Genomic DNA, 18,666 nt, shown 5'->3' with positions numbered 1-18,666 from the left:
GGGAGGATCAACCGGTTCTCCGCACTTCCTGCGTGCCATTTTGGGCCGCCATCATAGTGGGGAGATGCTCTAGTTTCCCGCCTCTGGTAAACTGATCCTGACTATTTCAGGACCAGATGGCGCAGACGCGCAGCGGACACGTGCTGCGGCGCGCCAAAGGCAAGCCGGTCTGTGCCCGGACAGCGGCCAGGGCCAGTGATTGCTCGCGCATTTGGAGTCAAGAGGAGCTCCTTTCCCTCAGACCCCCCACCTGCCAGAACCAGACTTTTGCTTTACTCTGGGGTTCTGTTGAGATTTATTCTTGCCCCTGCTGTAAGTTCTCCCTCAACACCAGATACGATTATGGGCCCCTCAAGGGTCCGTGCCTAACCCTTCCAAAGCACCCCATGCCCGTGGAGCTAAAAGCATGTCTCATTAGCTGCAAGTCACACAATCCCTAGTAGACCATAACTGGGACCTTATGTTCCTGACCGAGACATGGCTACGGGAAGACTGTAACCCAGCTATTGCCTTAGCCATCCCCCAGGGCTATGGCATAGTCTGTGCTAATAGACAAAAAAAGAGAGTGGGGGAGGATTAGCGATCATCCATAATGTAACCTGGGAGATCGCTACTTCCAACTTTGGGCAGATAGATAACATTGAAGGATTTCCCTTCTGTATCAAACTGTCCGCCTCTGCCTCCTGCTCGGGGCTCCTTCTTTATAAACCCCCCCGACTGTGGCCATAGCTCCTCCCTTACCCTGGTTGACTATATCGCCCAGGCCAGCAAGCGCTATTCTAATTTCATGATGTTGGGCGATCTTAATCTCCATGTGGACAATTCCTCATGCTCACATAGTGTAAATTTCATTTCAGCACTTGCTGGCTGCAACTTGATCCCACAAGTCTCTTCTTCGACACATAAGTCACATACTAGACCTTATGTGCTTGAACCTACCGGACATTACAGTGCATACCCCCGAGCCGGTGATCTTGTCGGATCACTTCCTGATCCCTTTCTAGCTACACCTGAAGAGTGGACTGAGGGCCACTTCCTTACCGAAGGATTTTAGAAGGAATTGGAGTAGGGTTTCCCCAGAGTCCCTCACACTGCATTTGAAGGACTCCAAGCCCTCCATCTCAAATAACCTTGATGCTATCATCACAAACCTAAATAAGTTGGCCAGTGATGCACTCAATTCAATTGAGCCCCAGAGGCCTGTTAACTCCGCGAGAACTTCCCCTTCCGCCACCTGGTTTTCAGCAGAGATCAGAGCCAAAAAATCTGGGTGCAAAAGACTGGAGCGTAAATGGAGATCATCCTGCTCCCAGGAGAACAAAATTGGCTATCGAGCAGCGCTAAAAGAGTTCCGTACACTCCTCATTGACAATAAGAGTGATTTCCTAGCCGAGTGCATCACCAGCGCCAATAACACGTCTAGAGAAGTTTTTAAGAAAGTGAAGTCTTTTACGAATCCCTTGGCGCTCACACACTCAATACCAATGTCAGAGGAGCTATGCAATAGGATCTAAAAAAATTTTGAGGCGAGAATAGCCCTGATATATGCGTCCTTCCCAGCAGCACCCTGCCCCCCAGAGGCGACCACAGCTAACCAATTAGGGTATGCCTCTCAGCCAGTATTCTCGGAATTTGCTACAATCCCCATGGATAAATCTCTGGCCGAGCTTAACAAATGTAAATCCGGGGTACCTGGCGATCCCTGGCCAGCTAACCAATACAGTGCTCTGGCTGAGTGCTTTAATCCCCTTTTAATGCCATCTGGAATTCCTCACTCAGACAGGGGCTCTTTCCATCAGCCTGGAAACACGCGTTTCTTCTTCTTATACAGAGGAAAGCTAACGCTGACCTTGAAGTCACAAGTAACTACAAACCTATTTCTCGGCTCCCAGCCCCGCTAAAGTTTTAGAGAAATTAGCCTACCAGCAATTGGCAGCTTTCATGGATTCCAATGGTCTACTGCATGAGACCCAGTCCGGCTTCCGCCCTGGATTCAGTACAGAATCTGCACTGATGGAGATGGCCGTCTGCATACGCTGGGCGGTGGATGGAGGCTCTGCGGCCATGCTGGTGCTTTTAGACCTGTCAGCAGCGTTTGACACGGTGTCCCATTCCATCTTACTAGATCGCCTTAATCGGATTGGCATCCAGGGGACGACGCTGAATTGGATCACGTCTTACCTGCATGACCGAGAACAACAGGTCTCGATCTATCTTTTCACCTCCCCCGCTAAACCACTAAAATGGGGGGTACCGCAGGGTTTGGCCCTGAGCTTGCTACTTTTTAATGTCTACCTGACACCACTGGCGGAGCTCATCGCAAAAATGGGGATCAAGGTGACAGCCTACGCGAATGATACTCAACTGCTGTTCACCTTTAGCGGGGTGTCAGCATCCACCTTTGACCCACTAAAAGAGTGCCTTAAAAGCATCTCATCCTGGATGAGCCGCTACTTCTTAAAGCTTAATGCTGACAAGACGGAGGTCTTGTTTTTTAACCAAGCTGTACCGAACTTATGGTGGCCAGTTGAATTGTGATCTGCTCCCACGCCGAAGGACTCAGTCAAGAACTTGGGAGTCAGATAGGACAAAGACCTGTCCCTCGCCACCTATGTTCAACTGGTACCTGCGGCCTGCTTTGGCAAAACTAAAACCATCAGAAAATGTATTGACTTCTTGCCAGAGTCAGCGTGCAAAACCGTGGTCCATGCTTTAGTCACTTCCTATCTTGATTACGCTAATGGTCTGTACATGGGCCTGCTGATTGGATTGATCCATAGACTCCAGATAATTCAAAACGTGGCAGCTAGACTGGTCTGTAAGGTCCTGCTCCTCGAACGCATCTCTCAACATCTCAGGAAACTTCATTGGCCTCCAGTAGCCAAACGTATCAAATTTAAGGCCCCTACTTTTGCCTTCTTAGCGTATCAAGGCAAAGGGCCCAACTACCTGAGGAGGAGACTTTGTCCATACCAGCAGGGGGATCCCTAAGGTCCAACCACAAACGAAACCTCCCCACCCCCTGTTTTGCTAAGGCAAGAATGGGGGGTAGGACATTCAAGGTGGGTACCACCAAGTGCTGGACTACCTCCCCACCCACTGTTTTGCTAAGGCAAGAATGGGGGGTAGGACATTCGAGGTGGGTACCACCAAGTGCTGGAACAACCTACCTGCCCAACTTCCCATTATGCATTCCGAACAGGATTTCAGAAAGGTCCTGAAGACCTGGCTCTTTATTTTATTTTTTATTTTTTTTGTATTTTATTTTTGTGTTGAAATCTTTTATTAGCATTTTACAAAATACAATATACAGTACAATATTTTCGAAAGCAATTGCTGAAGCTGAGTATTAATAAATACATAGTTAAATAAGTAGACTAATTAATTAAAACATACATAACATTATATCTGATATATGTTTGATAGATAAATGAACAAATCCTTTTTTAATGTATATTAAGTAATACCTTCAGAGGAAATATGTGTGAAAGACAAATCTAAATATGATAAAAATACTAGCTATTCTAATAAATAAATCTTAAAATTTTCAATATTCAAAGAAGATTAAAGTATTAAAAGACTAGATAATACCATCAAGAAAATTGATATATTATTGAGTTAAGTTGTTGAATCATAGTTATTAAATTAATAAATTAGGAGTCCACATAACATCACATATTAAGAAGGTAAAAAAGAGAATAATATAAAATTTTATATATATATATATATATATTATTAGCTTTGGCTTTTTCTGTGTAGGCATTGGTTACCAGGGAGTTCTCTGGTGCAACCGATATAAGCTACAAATTTTAGATCGATTTATCAGATCGAATTGTGCTGCACAGAATGTCTCATCAATCTTGAAATTTTAAATTTCTTTGGCCAGCACACATGTGTTTTGAAAGCATTTGACTTTTATTTGTGGCTTTAGAATTTATTGTAATATGAATCACACGATGAATTAATGCATTTAACTGTTTGCGCATTTGTACGAATGTATTTTATATAGTATGTTTTCTATATCTATTGTGATGATGTCATGATTAACCTTTGCACTTGCACTTTAAAAACTCTGGCTTCACGAGACAGCGTCATGTGATCAAGGCCTCTGGAAGGCCGAAACGCGTCATGGCAGCTACTGGGTTTTTGATTCAATAAAAACCACTAAGCACTTACTCTGGGTCCGTGTTCGTCTTTCGCGCTGGAATGCTGTGCGGTTGGTGAGGCGATTCCTTGTGGCATATATATATATATATATATATATATATATATATATATATATAGTCCTTTATAAAAATGATTGTGCTGTTATAATATATTATTTATAGGCATAAGAAGGTATAAAAACAGTATCAGAAGTAGAGAAGACAAAAGGACAGAAAATCAGATATCATAAATAGACTAATTTGTTGGAGTATCCAATACAGGGCAAGCAACGCTGTTTATTATTTAATCCTCATTTGTTTGCAAAAAAGGAGCCTAAACTTGTGTTAACAGATCTGTCTGGTCATGTAAATTATAAATGACTCTCTCATATGAGGCAGTCTGAATCATAGCCACCATCCAAGACTCTTGAGATGGTGGAATCGGAGACTTCCACTGTCTTAATATGCATATTTTAGCTGTGGCCAATGCCTTATGTATAAGACTATGTCCCAAAAATGGGAAACTCAATAAACCCTTGGAGGCTTGAGCAAATAAATGAGCAGGTAAGTGTGCCTACAAGGGATTTGTTCAGAAAATGTGTTTGTAACAATTGAAAAATTGATTTTAGGCAAGCTCTATCAAAGTAGCTTCCAGTTGGATTACTCTAAAGACAATTCTATTAATATATCAATGGATAAATCATGAAAAGATACGAAAAAACAGATAAGGTAAAAAGATAAAGAAAAAAGGATAAGGAAAAAGCGGATAAGGAAAAAACAATTGTGTATGTATTCAAAAACCTGATTTTCTATTTATTGAAAATCATTCATTACAAAGGGTACAGAATCAAAATTAACACAATGTAGTCAGAAGTAAAAATTACATAAAGTTAAATAGTCTTCATAGATACAATTGTGAACGTCTTTTCACAAAACGTTTTAGGCAATTTGAGAAGTTTACATAAAGCCAAAATTTCCTATACTTCATTGAACTAAGGAATAGGTGTGGTTGTCGACGTTTTGGTCTAGTAATGTCTTTGCCCGTTAGACCATCCTCAGGACTTTGCTTATGTTGATAAAAAGACCCTTCGAGCTTAGAATGGTTAATAATAGAGCAACCTATTCCACAGATTTGATTTTAAAATCTATACGGCGCAACGTGGATAAAGGAATCTGAAGAGGGAGCATTCCAAGTGTGTAGGTGAAACACGGTAGTGTGACCATTTTTCCAGCTTGAACTCTACCCCACATAAATAATCCCAGTATCTTCCACTTATCAAAATCATATTGCATCTGGGTGATTAAAGGACATAGGTTGTCTGCAAACATCCGGTCTGTTCCTTTATTCCTTTATTTACTAGAATACCCAGATATTTTAAACATGAGTGTTGCCAGTGAAAGGGATAGCCGTGTATAGCTGCTTTTGTGGTGCCATTTGATATGGGAAGTACTTCACTCTTATCCCAGTTAATTTTGTATCCAAAAAAAGAGGAGAATTATTCTATAATTTTAAGCAATAACGGTAGAGATTGAGACAAATCAGTAATAGAGAGTAGTATGTCATCAGCATAAAGATTAGATTCTCCCACCGGAAGAGGAATGCTTACATTATCTGATTGACGGATTGCTGCTGCTAGAGGTTCTAAAGCTAAAAGGAATAATAGATGAGAAAGGGGACAACCCTGGCGAGTTCCTCTGCGAATAGCAAATGGATCTGAGATGTAGCCTCCACAATTAACCTGAGCTGTAGGATGTACATATAGTAGTTTTATTTTATCTATAAATTGGTTTCCCAAACTAAATCTCTCCAAGACCATGAAGAGATACTGCCATTCCACTCGATCAAATGCTTTTTCAGCATCTAGAGATAATGCCAAAGCATCGTCCTGAAGGGACCTGGCAGAGTGGAGCGTGTGTGCAAAGTACGCAGGTGATTCCTAGACAAACGTCCAGGCACACATCCCACCTGTGTGTGATGAATCAGGGAGGGCAGGACTTTGCGAAGACGAGAGGCCAGTACATTGGCTAGAATTTTAATCTCGCAGTTGAGAAGTGATATGGGACTATAACTACTACAAAGTAATGGATCTTTTCCTGGTTTGGGTAGAACTGCGGTTACCGCTTTATTAGAAAGACACCCTAAAAAAGCTTTTTGATCTGCTTCCTGAAAAGCGGCATGTAGACTATCCACTATTTTTTCACCCGACCAGCGATATAATTCTGCTGGGAAACCATCTTCCCCTGGGACTTTATGATATTGTAGTTTGGCTATAGCTTGTGCGATTTCTTCCTTATGAATCTCACCTTCAAGAAGTGCTCTGCCATCCTCAGAGAGGCAAGTTAATTCCACTTTTGAAAGAAAAGAGATCATTTTGTTTTGATCCATCTGGACTTATGGGGTATATAAAGATTTGTAGTAAGAGGCAAATTCATTAACTATATTTTGAGGACGAGTCAACATGAGTCCCCCAGATGATCTAATGGCTGGTATAGCCATGGCAGCCTCCCTTTGTCGGAAGTGCGCCGCCAGAAGCCTCACTGCCTTTTCCCCCTGCTCATAATGCCTCCCTTTCATTTTTTGTAAGGCATATTCAGCTTTGTATGTGAAAAGGCTGTTTAACACCATACTTGCTTGTTCCAATGATTTGCGATGTTGTAAAGTAGGTTTGTTAGTAAAGAATTGGGTAAATGTCTCAATATCTTGTTCTTGCTCTTTCTGACGAGTAGCATTTTGCCTATTGCCCTGGGCAGCATCCTTCATAAGTTGACCCCGGATGGTAGCTTTGGCTGCAGCCCATAGATTTCTACCTGAGTTCACAGAACCTTGATTAATGGAAAGGTAATTTTGGATGTGGTTTCGTAACTGTAACTTGCTCTTAGGGGTTTTATGACGCTGAATATTCATCAGCCAAGGTTTACGCCCAGGCTTGGACAATCCTGTTTGTAGAGATAAAAGAACCGGGGAGTAATCAGATATGGCCGCTTCTAAGATATGAGACTCCTGGACTAATTGAACTACTTTTTGAGATATTAAAAAGTAATCTAGTCGAGAAAGGGTTCCGTTTGTAGGGGACGTAAATGTGCATTCAGTAGTAACCGGATGAGAAAGACACCAATGATCTATCAGGCCATTATCCTCAATTATGTCACCCTAAAGAGCTCTATCTGGTGCATTATTCTTATCAAAAGGGCCAGTTTTATCCAAAATTGGATCTCACCAGATTCCAATCTCCTCCTATGATATATTGTGAATCACCTAACTGATAATAAACTATTCAAATGAAGAAGAAATGATTTTGTCGGGGCATAAACTGATCCCACACAAATATGGGTTTCTCCTGTGCGTAGTTTAACAAACACTTATCTTCCATCTGGGTCTTCCCATGTTTTTGATATCGTAACTGGTAGAGATTTACGTATAAGGATTGCCACACCACATTTACGGATGTGACCTGCGTCTGAGGATCTTCTTTCCTGTATACTGCTGTGAACCACCTTTCCTACCCATTCTCTACATGACTTTTCAGGTTCCAGCGCCTCAAGATGTTTTTCTTGGAGTAAAGCCACATCTACCTTTTTTGTTTGCAAATAAGAAAGTACTTTTTTCCTTTTGATATAATGCGTTAAACCATTAACATTCCATGTTACGACATGCAAAGGATGAGTGTTAGCGATGTCTATATGTATATCAGTGATTTTGTGAAGTTTTGATGAGTAATGGACCAATATAGGAGTATGAGTGCGTTGATTGAAAGTAGTGGGTTTAATATATGCTGAATTTATTGTCTGATTAGTCAAACATATGAGAGGGGAGAGGAGAAACTAAACAAAAGAACACTGTTAATGTCACTTGAAGGACAATAGGATTTAAGAGAAGAAAATTCCTGCAGAAAAGGATATCCATGAAAAGTGAAGCAAATAGAAAAGAAAACACTAGATTTAATGTATCTACAAAGTTATTCTACTCTAAACTTTAGCCGCAGGTCTGGGCTCACTAGAGCACCGCCATGGGTAGGAAACCCAGTCAGGAGGGTATAGCTTTAACCAGGACTATTTAAAATGGAATTTTAATATCTGAATACTCGAGTACATACAATACTGGTCAATAAAATACAAATATATACTAAACATCAGTAATTTGAAAAGTGCAGAGAAAATTAACTGAATTTGAACAGTTCTATAAGTTCAATAAATTACAACATTTCATTTCAGATATAGTATTAAAAACATGATTTAGAAAAACTTGATTCATAATTATAGGTAACATATAATAAATATGTCTCTATGGATACTGTAAATATAATAAATACATGTATAAGTACTATTTAATAAATAACACCAATCCTAAATAAATAACTGAAGTGATAATTATCTGACCTATTTGTATATACTAATTTGCTTTGGAACATAGGAACTATGTAATATGCAGACTCTGATGTAAGAAACTTGAAAATAATTATGTAACAAATATTATCTATAACCATATTTGTATTAAAAAGGTATATTTCTGCAAAAACCTACTTTTCAACTATAGGAGAATATGAATAGTTCAATAGCTTCAATGAACTAAGACATTCCGTTTCTAATATAACTGATGCAATTCAATTTTAAGGTCTTATTAATCAAGACTGTAAATAATATACAATAAATATATAGATCCTTTTTAACTAGTGCTATTTGATGCCTTATAAGGGGAAATTTGCAACACTGAAGAGAGACTTGTCACACCACATCAAACTGTGAATGAAATATTTGAGATTTGTCCACCAAAAGACAGTAATGTCCTATTAAGTGGTGAAAGATGGACCAATGGCAATGTTAACCTGAAACCCTGTATCTCTCGGGAAACGTTAGCTATCGGGAATATTTCTTACATGTTTCAGATACTCCATCTTCTCCTGAAAGAGAAAAGAAAAAAAACGTTTTCTAAGCTTTCACATATAGGACTTAAAATTTCTCAGGAGGGTAGGGGGACACCTCATGACATGAAGTTGGTGAGTAAAGAGAAGTGCTCATCTCGCCGAAATTTTACAGTTTTGGATACTGATCAACTTTATACTACTCTAATGGGTATAGAGATGCTGGTTAAAAGCTCATTGGACTCTATTTTGCAGGCAGGTGAAAACCTCACCATAAACTGTTAAGAGTTAGTGGGAGAGTACAAAGGCATTGGTGGAGCATACCCGAAAGATTTTTGCTATCCCCAAGGTTAACACTGATCCTGCTTCATCTAATCCTGGTCACATGGAGGAATGTTTCGAGTCTGTGTAGATAGTGGCTTTATGCAAGTTCATGATAGACGGGGCCTAACGTGGCTGTAAGAGCTAATCTCAAGAACATACCACCCTGTAACTCTACGCAGGACAAGCAAAAACCTGGGTGAGACAATAAGAGCTGCATGCCCAGTAGTAGCGTTTATATTTACCGGCCCTGGATATGTGATATACTGATTTACTAGGGACTTATATATAAATTGAATATGCCAATCAGGTCGGAGCTAATTTTACCATTTATTAGGGAGTGAGCACTAGCTCTTTAGCACTGGTCAGCTGCTAGTTGGCATGCAGCATTGATTGTGCCCCCCACATAAGTAGCCCTTTAAACTTGACTCAGGCCTGCCATTGCAGCCTGTGTGTGTGCAGTTTAAACTGCCATTTCAGTCTGGCAAAATAAACCTTTTGCCAGGCCCAAACCTTCATTTGAACAATATGTCGCTCGTAGGGTAGGTCCTGGACAGCCCAGGGGGCAGAGTGCAATGTTTTTAAAAAGTAGGACATGTACTTTCAAGTTTTACATATCCTAGTAATGAAAAACTCTTAAATTAGTTTTTCACTACTGCAAGGCGCCTCTCTCTCCCATAGGATATCATAGGAGTTGCCGAAGCCCCATATTGCCAGTCTCCTTTTAAGGGAGATTCATCTCTCAGGAAGGTAAAGTCGGCCCCAGTAAGTGTTAAGTAATGAAAAGTTGAAGTTGCGCAAAAGGTGCGGATTGTGTACCTTCATATCAGCGTAAACAAAACTATTTAGACGGTAAGTGCAATGGTAATACATATCCATGTGGGGCCGGACTAAACTCATACCTGGTGTCTGTCGTTATTGAGTCCTACTGAGTTGAGTCAGTCACTTAGTTACAAAAGGTTGGGAGGAAAGAGTTTATGTGTGAATGGTGTAGGAGGAACCTTGGTGCGGCCCGTGACCATTCTGCGCAATGTTAAACATTTTCAAGAAAGCCCAGATTGTAAATAAACAATTGGGATAGGTGGCTGTATGTTGATGTGAGCACTAAGGTATAAATGTTTTCTGAAACCAACTGCTCGTTATCAATGAGGTAGAAAGGTGCTTAAGTCAGAAATGGCAGATTTACATTAAAGTAGGTGCTTTAACTTTAGGCTGATTCCCAACTGCTGTTTTTCATTCTCTCCACAAGTTCTACGATGACTTCATGATGTTCTGCATATAATATGCCCTCATGCCAGTAAACTGACATTCTCATCCTGTGCAAGCAATAGACCAACCAACATAAAGATGTACACAAATAATAAAACACACAACTAAGGGGTCGATTTCGATGTCGGTCGGAAGAACTCTGATTCGGGTTTGCCGAATCCGATCTGGAGCCCTTGATTCCGACCGACTCGTTCCCAGTTCCAAATGACCAAGTACGATGCCTGCAAACTGTTAGGGCTCCCCGAATCGATTTCGAAAGGCATTCGGACAGGTCGAGCCTTTCCGGAGCCGATTCACATAGCTCTATGGACTTGGTTTCCGAGCAAGCGAGTACGATGACCGATTAGGACAGCCTTTCCGATTCGGTTTGCCCGGAATGAAACTGCTGCCGGATTCGGTCTTTAGGGCCCAATAGTAGGCCCCCTTCACCTGGGGCCCTCCGAATCGGGCCCATTGGGGTACCAATGGGGCCCCTCTTCCCAACCATGCACAGTGTGGTGGCACCATAGGTTGCCCGTGACAGGGTGCAAGGTTTTCTCCAGCCACCCCTTTCTTCATTGGGAGCCTGTGTTCACGTTTGGAACACAGGCTCCCATTGAAGTCAATGGGAGACTGACCAAATCGGCTCCGGATGCATCGTACTCGTTCGGCCGGACTTCCCCAATCCGAGTCGTACGCAAGGCATTTTGGAACCAATTTGGTCGGCATGCTTTCCGAACGAGATCGGAATCGGGCCCCAAGTGTAAGGATCAAATGAATTCAGTACAAGTGATTGCATAGGATAACTCACAAAACTATAAATTGCTTGAAACTGATATTACCACCTAAAATATCTGATTCAATAAGAAAATCATTAACTCAATCGAATGCTTGAAACACAGTGGTGGCCGACACACCCGTCTGCTGCAACGTAAGTACATTAATAATTGTACTGCTGCGATGTAGGGCAAAGATTTTGTAAATTCCTGATGGTCCTTGAATATCACTAACCTGAGGCATATTTTGACCAAATTAAACCAATCGTGATATTGTAATGTGCATCCTGGCATCCCATGGATAACTCCTTTGAAACTTGGGTCAATCTGCCACAATGCCACCACTGCCCCGCCTTATACTTTCATGTTGTCCTCGTGTGTTTTCAAAACACGTACAGGATCATGAAATTTAGATAGACCTTCCTTTCACCAATGTAGGTTCTTTAACTTTTGCAGCTCAACCACAGCAAAATGGTGCCTTCTCACCCCTTTATTGTTATACTTGCTACAGTTGTCATTGCTCTCCTTTGTCTTTTCCTCATATTTCGGAAAGGTACATTGCTTAGAGATATAATTATTTAATCAATGGGGGTGTAAACCAGATGTTATCTTAAAACCGGTCTTTTTCAAAGAGTGAGATTCTATAAGCCTACACCAATTCACACACCTCCATTGACTCGTCCTTGTTTCACAGAGTACCCCTTTGGACCCATTCCAGTAGCACATGATTAACTCTCTCTACCATTCTCTTACTTTGAGGTCAGTGTAATTCATTCCTGAGATGTTTTACACCACTTTTGTTGAAGATATCACGCATGAAACGAGATGTGAATTGCACACTAATGCCATTGAGTATACATTCTGGAATACTCTCTGTAACAAAGATTAGATAGAGGAAAGAAATTACTGGCTCATTGGTAGGTTCATGTAAAAATGTAACTTCTACCCATCTTGTCAAAAGTTCGACAATCACGAGTGCATATATCAACTTTGAAGGCAAAAACTGGAAAGGGTCCAGACACTCTCATCCCACTCTTTGACCAGGCCTTTTAGGTGTACACATTGACATTTCTGTGGCTGTAACACTTACTAACCACTTATCACTGGTGAAACACTCACTCACAAACCTCTCTACCTTACTGTCCATTCCTGTCTTCCGGTATTCTTCTGTGACTCTCCTCTTTGTCAGAGTCTAGACAAGATGACCATTGTGTGCAACATCCAAAATCTTCTCTCTCAAAAGGTGGGAGGGAGCAATTTTCCACCTGGGAATAGGCCATTCATTTCAGAAATTATTTTCCCAATTTTAAAAATGGTGTTGTGATATTGCACTCTCTCTGTAGGATAATGTTTCATCAAATAGTTCCAAACCTTTTGCAAAACAGGATCACACCCCCACTTCTAATTTCCATTGTTCCCTCAATCCCTCAAGATTGTTTAATCAAACTCACAAGTAGTGATTAAACATTCCTTGTTGTCCAGAGTTGATAAATCGTTTTCTCATTCATTAGGTACTCTCGACAAGCAATCTGCTCATACATTTTGGGGACCTGTAATATACTCGATTTTGAAATGATAAATTTGTTGTAAATATATCTAAACTGGCTGTGTTATGTTTTTTTTTTATTTTTGTTTAAACTTTTTATTATTACAATTAATAAGGCACATACAATTCTGACAATACATAGTACAAGTGCATTCCAGCGATATACCTTCCTACAACATTTTGCCTACTGTCAGTATTTAGACCATAACCTTCGACAACATTACACATATGAGCCTTACATTTCCCCACCATTCTCTTCCTCTGAGGCCTCTTCCGACTGCACCCTAGGAGGTTCACAGATGTATCCCTGGAATTTATTCCAAGCCCCCCACACTTTATTCCATTTTTGAGGACAATCTCGGTTAATGTATACTGCTTTTTCGGTCACCATGGCTGTGTCCCATGTCTTTACACCAAGCTTTGAGTGTCGGTATCTCCTCCGAGCCCCACTTTAGTGCGATGTTAAGCCTTGCAACCATTATTCCTAATGTAGTCCATTCCTCTGCCGAATGTGTAAGATCGTTTGGTCCCCAAACATTTAACCAACAACTCTTGGGCTCCGGCACCAGTGACACTTCCTCTACTTGTGATATTGTCCTCATTACCTTAACCCAGTATTCAGCGATTCTCGGACATTGCCATAGTGTATGATAAAATGTCCCCTCATCCCCACAGCGCCTCAAGCAATACTGGTGTGAAGCTTTAGGTAGGTGCAGATAATATTTTGATCTGCAGATAATATTTTGATCTGCACCTACCTAAGCCTTGAGGGTATGCCCACCTCCCGCGGGGATGCCGTTGCTTCCTGCCAATCGGTGTCATTAAGTTCCCCAACATCTTGGGACCATTTTCCTCTGAGTGCCATAGTAGGGTCCGGTAAGTTGTTGACCAACTTTCATTAGGTGAAAGAAGTGGCTCGCTTTTGCATATAGTCTGTAAGTAATCTATCTTCTAAGGGGCTGGCTTCCGGAATTTAGGTACCCGCTGGCAAGGCTGCTCGCAGCGCATGTTTTACCTGCAGATAGCGAAATATTTCCGAGGGCGCCAGCTCGTATTGTTCCCTAAGATGTTCAAACGTGATTATCTCCCCTTTGCTCCACATGTCGCCCACCATGGATATGCCGTTTGCTTTCCATTGGGCAAACCCCTCACCGTTCTTGACTGTGTTATGTTTTAACTTTGATACCCAATAAGATATCTTTAAGAGGTATATGATCCGGTTTTATTCTAACATGCATTCCAACGTTACTCTCTTTATAAAAGAGTTGTGATATTTGGTAGGACCTTGCGTCTCTGAGGCAAAACCAGTAGTATAATCGTTGCAGTCATTCACCTGGATCAGTACCACACATAAACCATATGTACAGGCATCAGCAGTAATATGGCATGTCAGCTCCTCTACAAATCGATCAAAAGCATGAGCTTTGGAAATGTTCTTCTTTAACTCATCACAAGCTTTTCATGACCTTTTACTCCATTTAAATATTTTGTTTTTAATTAGTGAAGGCCTGGACACCTCTAGAGCATCTGGAGAACCCTTTATAAATTTAGCCTAAAATTCACTCATCCATAGAAAGGTTCATAATTTGTCTTTATCTGAGGGATGATGAGCTTTAAGTATGATTCCACCACCCCAGGTCTAGGCGTAACACCTTCACATGGCATAACCTGACCCGAATACTCAGTCTCTTGTACTTTAAAGACACACTTGTCTCTTCTTAAAGTGACACCTCTCTCAAGTAAAATTTTCAAAACTCTTTCAACAGTACAATCATGTTGTTGGATCATGGCATCAAATATTCTAATATCTTACAAAACCACTATATTGCTGAACTGCCCAAATATCCACGACATAACCCTTTGGAAAGTTGATGCTGCTGATGCTAGCCTGAAAGGCATACAGCAGAATTCATATGTACCTCTGTGAGTTATAAACACTTTGAAATGTCTTAGATTAGAATTTAAAATAACTTGGAGATACACCGCTATCCAGTTTTGTGTACCAAGATGCTTGTCCGGCAATACTGAAAACCTCTTCTATCTAGGAATAGGAAAATTTTCTACCACCATTGCCTCATAATGACACCTGATATTTATGCATACCCTTAAATCCTGTCTTTTTACGCGCCATAACTAACTGGGAGAGCCAAAGGGTTGCATCAACAGGTTCTGTAATACCATGCTTGATCATACCAATTTGTTTCTCTAAATCTGCATGTACACTGAGCTCTACGTTGCACAGTTTGTGTTTTGCAGTAAAATGATTGCTCTTGACTTTAAAAACATGGATGGAACACAATTGATCACTTACCTAATTGAACCTCTGACACTGTGATTACAGCTACATCATCCGCAAGTAGTGGAATTTCTACATTTTGTCCTGGAGTCAATAAAGAGTCAATCTTGTTGTTTAACCATAATATAGATTAAAATTAAGTGATTTTTTTTCTTCCTTTAGGCTTCTTACTCTTTTTCAGAATTTATTGCTGAACCTTGTCACAGCATCAGAGAGCATCTCAAACAACAGTTCTTAAAGAATGTCTTTTATGGATGCTTCAGTGTCCAAATAATGACTTGACAAACTGTGGACACATGAAGCATTATACACATGTTTGCAAAATGCCATGGAGAATTTGAAATGTTAATTTTCTTAGCTGATCTCTCATGCAAATACATTTTTGAATCTCTTTCTTTGTTTGGAGATAGGCATTGTGGTCCATCAGGAGTCTGTTTCAGCAACCTTCGGAAGCGGTCTGGGTAGTGCTTGTGTTGTGGATGTCGGAGACCAAAAGACAAATGTATGCTGCGTGGAGGATGGCATTTCTCATCGTAACACCAGGTAACTTTTTATTTATTTGTATAGTGCTGCTGAATCTTGGACCATAACGACAAGTTAGAACTTCCATGATCATCTAGCTCCACATCTCTTGGTTGAGTCTAAATCTTCATTTTAAATCTACATTTTGAGGGACGTAGAATGGAGGGGCATGGAGTGGAGTAGAGTGTTGCTGAGTAGCATGTCAGGGCGTGTCGAGGAGTGGCGTGTCCTGTCGTGGAGTGGCGTGTCCTGCCGTGTCGTGACATGTCGTGGGGTGGCCATTGTTGGGTGGTGGTGTGGGTTGATGACTGACAAGAGCCAAAGCTTCAAAAGGGTCACTACGCCCCTCAGCAACGGTGATTAATAACATATTATATTCTGCACATCAACATATGTGATTTATTATGCAGAATGTTTTCATCTGTATTTGTTTGAGCAAAAGCTATTTAGCCAAAACCAAGATTAAAATGGTTAAATGTGTGCAGTAAGATAAAATCACATTCAAGACACTGGAAAACTACTGTTCGGTAAGTAGTGTCCCTCTGTAAAGCAAATAAAGTAATTGTTACATGCAGTCTGTGAGGCAGTGAACAGTGTTTTTCGAATGTTCATTTGTATTTTGGTAAAAAACTTGCATTTGATGTTTGCATTGTAGTAAAACGTGTGAAAGTGCATTTATTAAAATAGTTGCTCAAAATAACGTTTTATTGGGAGACATTTGTTTTCACGGTCATGAGATAAATGTATATTTATTGTTAAGCACTCCAGCACATCAGTGGCTTAAAGGCTTTGGTCATAGACAATAATTCAGAGATAAATTAATACGTAATCATGTGTATGCACAGAGCAGTACAGGAGCAGGATCCACAGACGTCATTGTGCCATACACCAGCAGTTCTTTATGGGAAGCAGGCTGGCAACCAGACATGCACTTTGCAACTGAACAGGAATATGAGTTGAGTTGCAAACTGGCAGCTCCCACAAACATGTGATTCAATTATTCAGTTTTGGTTGCCCATTAGGCCAGCTATAAATGCATGAGTTCCCCAGATAGGATATGGAGGGTAGGATGCCGACTTCATTATCAACAACTCCATTCACACATCCATAATGTGGGTGTACTCAGTGGTAACTTGTGGCTCAGATCCTGTGATTGTATCACAAATAAATGTTGTTCCTTGCAAACCACATTTGTTTATCAGTTGTCGACAAAGTTTCAATCTTCATAACTGTAGCTACATATATGTCTGTATGATGGTCGAGCCATATCCATGGTGAGTCCACTTTACTTCACTGAGAGATGTTTTAGTCTGAATACATTGTTATAAGAAGGCATAGGAAGTTGACCCCTCCCCTATATTGCAACTGTAACTTCAAACTTAAATTGTTTTATGTCCTGTAGAAGATTTGACTTGGACCCTTTGACCGTCCATAACCTAAGCAACTAAATCTTGAGTAAGATTTAATTTTACTCCGTTAAGATTGTTAATTTGACGTTACATCACATTTCTGTTATGCAGGCTTTGTCTTGCTTATGGTGGTTCTGATGTTACACGGTGCTTGTACTGGCTTATGCAGAGAGCTGGATTTCCCTATAGAGACTGCCAGCTCGCGAATAAAATGGATTGCCTCCTCCTGCAGCATCTCAAAGAGACATTTACTCATCTTGATCAAGTAAGAGACTATTTTACAGTGTCTTCAACTTGTATCAGTTGTGAACTCGTTTTGATAAAGTAAGCTATTAACATTACTTGTTCTGGTAGTTGATGAAAACATGCAAGTGCTTAATTTGGGTTATTTTTAATTATGGGGGTAATGGAATAAATGTGTGCCCTTGCAGCCGTCCCAGAGGTCTCTCCCAGAGAGCTCTGCTTACTATCCCAACCTGGATGATGCTTTTATCCAATCAGAGTAAAAGGGCGAGGCGAGTCTTCGATTCATATAGCACAGACCCTCTGGGCCCTATACTATCTTGATTGCTGTGCAACTGCCCAGATCCCCTTCAACAGATTTAGTTCAGTAGGGAGATTTTGAGCTCCACCCTAGCTAAAGTCATGCTTATCAAGAGAAAGTAATGGCTATTAGTCTAAATGTGCACCACTCCAATAATAACCGTACCGTATTGCCCTCGATCTTCCAGAATCTTCTGGGGAGAAAAGTGTTTCCACATGCTAATCTCAACATACAAACCAGCAACAATGGTACCAATGGTCCCTTCTATCTGTGCCATCTGCAGCTTACAGTCACCACTGTTGTCCCAAAGTATAAGTAAGGGAGTTCTTCCCCTTCACATTTATTACATTAAAAGGCTTGCTTCCAGTTGTGAAGTTGAGAGTGGGAATGATCTATATGGACAATACTGGAGCAGCCTTCTCCATGAGGAAATGAGGCAGCATTGACTCACAACAGCTGTGCTGGATGTTAATTCATTTTTGCCTTTGTAACCTTGCATATTCTTGTTCATCTAGTTTGTAGGAGTCAACGACACCAAAGATGTCAGACTGAACAGCAGTCTCCAACCCTGCCCCTTTCATCTGAACAGCAGATGGGAGCAGCTCACCACCTAGACATGCAGGGTTCTTCGATCCCTAGAGGTTAGCCTGGTGTTGAACTGCATAGAAACCCTTTTTGTATCCCTTTACTTCAATTGCTCAGATCCAGAAGATTGTTCAGAAAATCATGGTTCTGTTTTTCAGTTCTTCTCACCTGCTTTAAAAGGATTTTATCAGCATTTATAAGACTTCCCAGAGAATACAGTGGAAGAGAAAGTGCTACATTCCTTCTTACCAAATAACACAGGAGCTAGCCTTTAAACAGCTTGACCACTCCTCTGAGAACCTGGTGGGTGCTAGGAAGTTTCCAGTAGAGGAGCAAATGGCTTTGAGTCTGCCATTGGCCACTAGTAAAACACCAGCCAGCTCACCACCTCTGCGGATAATGTAGTCACTTAGTC

General features: G+C 40.9%; 1 protein-coding gene across 1 annotated transcript in view; it reads left to right on the top strand.

The window, feature by feature from the left end:
- The window catches only part of ACTR8 (actin related protein 8), a 177,176-nt gene that overhangs the window by 73,339 nt on the left and 85,171 nt on the right, over positions 1-18,666 (top strand). The window contains exons 7-8 of the mRNA XM_085624632.1: positions 15,602-15,734; positions 17,234-17,387. Of these exons, the coding sequence (XP_085480758.1) occupies positions 15,602-15,734; positions 17,234-17,387 (287 nt within the window). The remainder of the gene's footprint in view (positions 1-15,601; positions 15,735-17,233; positions 17,388-18,666) is intronic.

The sequence above is a fragment of the Triturus cristatus genome, chromosome 9 (genome assembly GCF_964204655.1).
Source record: "Triturus cristatus chromosome 9, aTriCri1.1, whole genome shotgun sequence".
NCBI lineage: Eukaryota > Metazoa > Chordata > Amphibia > Caudata > Salamandridae > Triturus > Triturus cristatus.
This window is presented reverse-complemented; position numbering and strand designations above follow the sequence as displayed.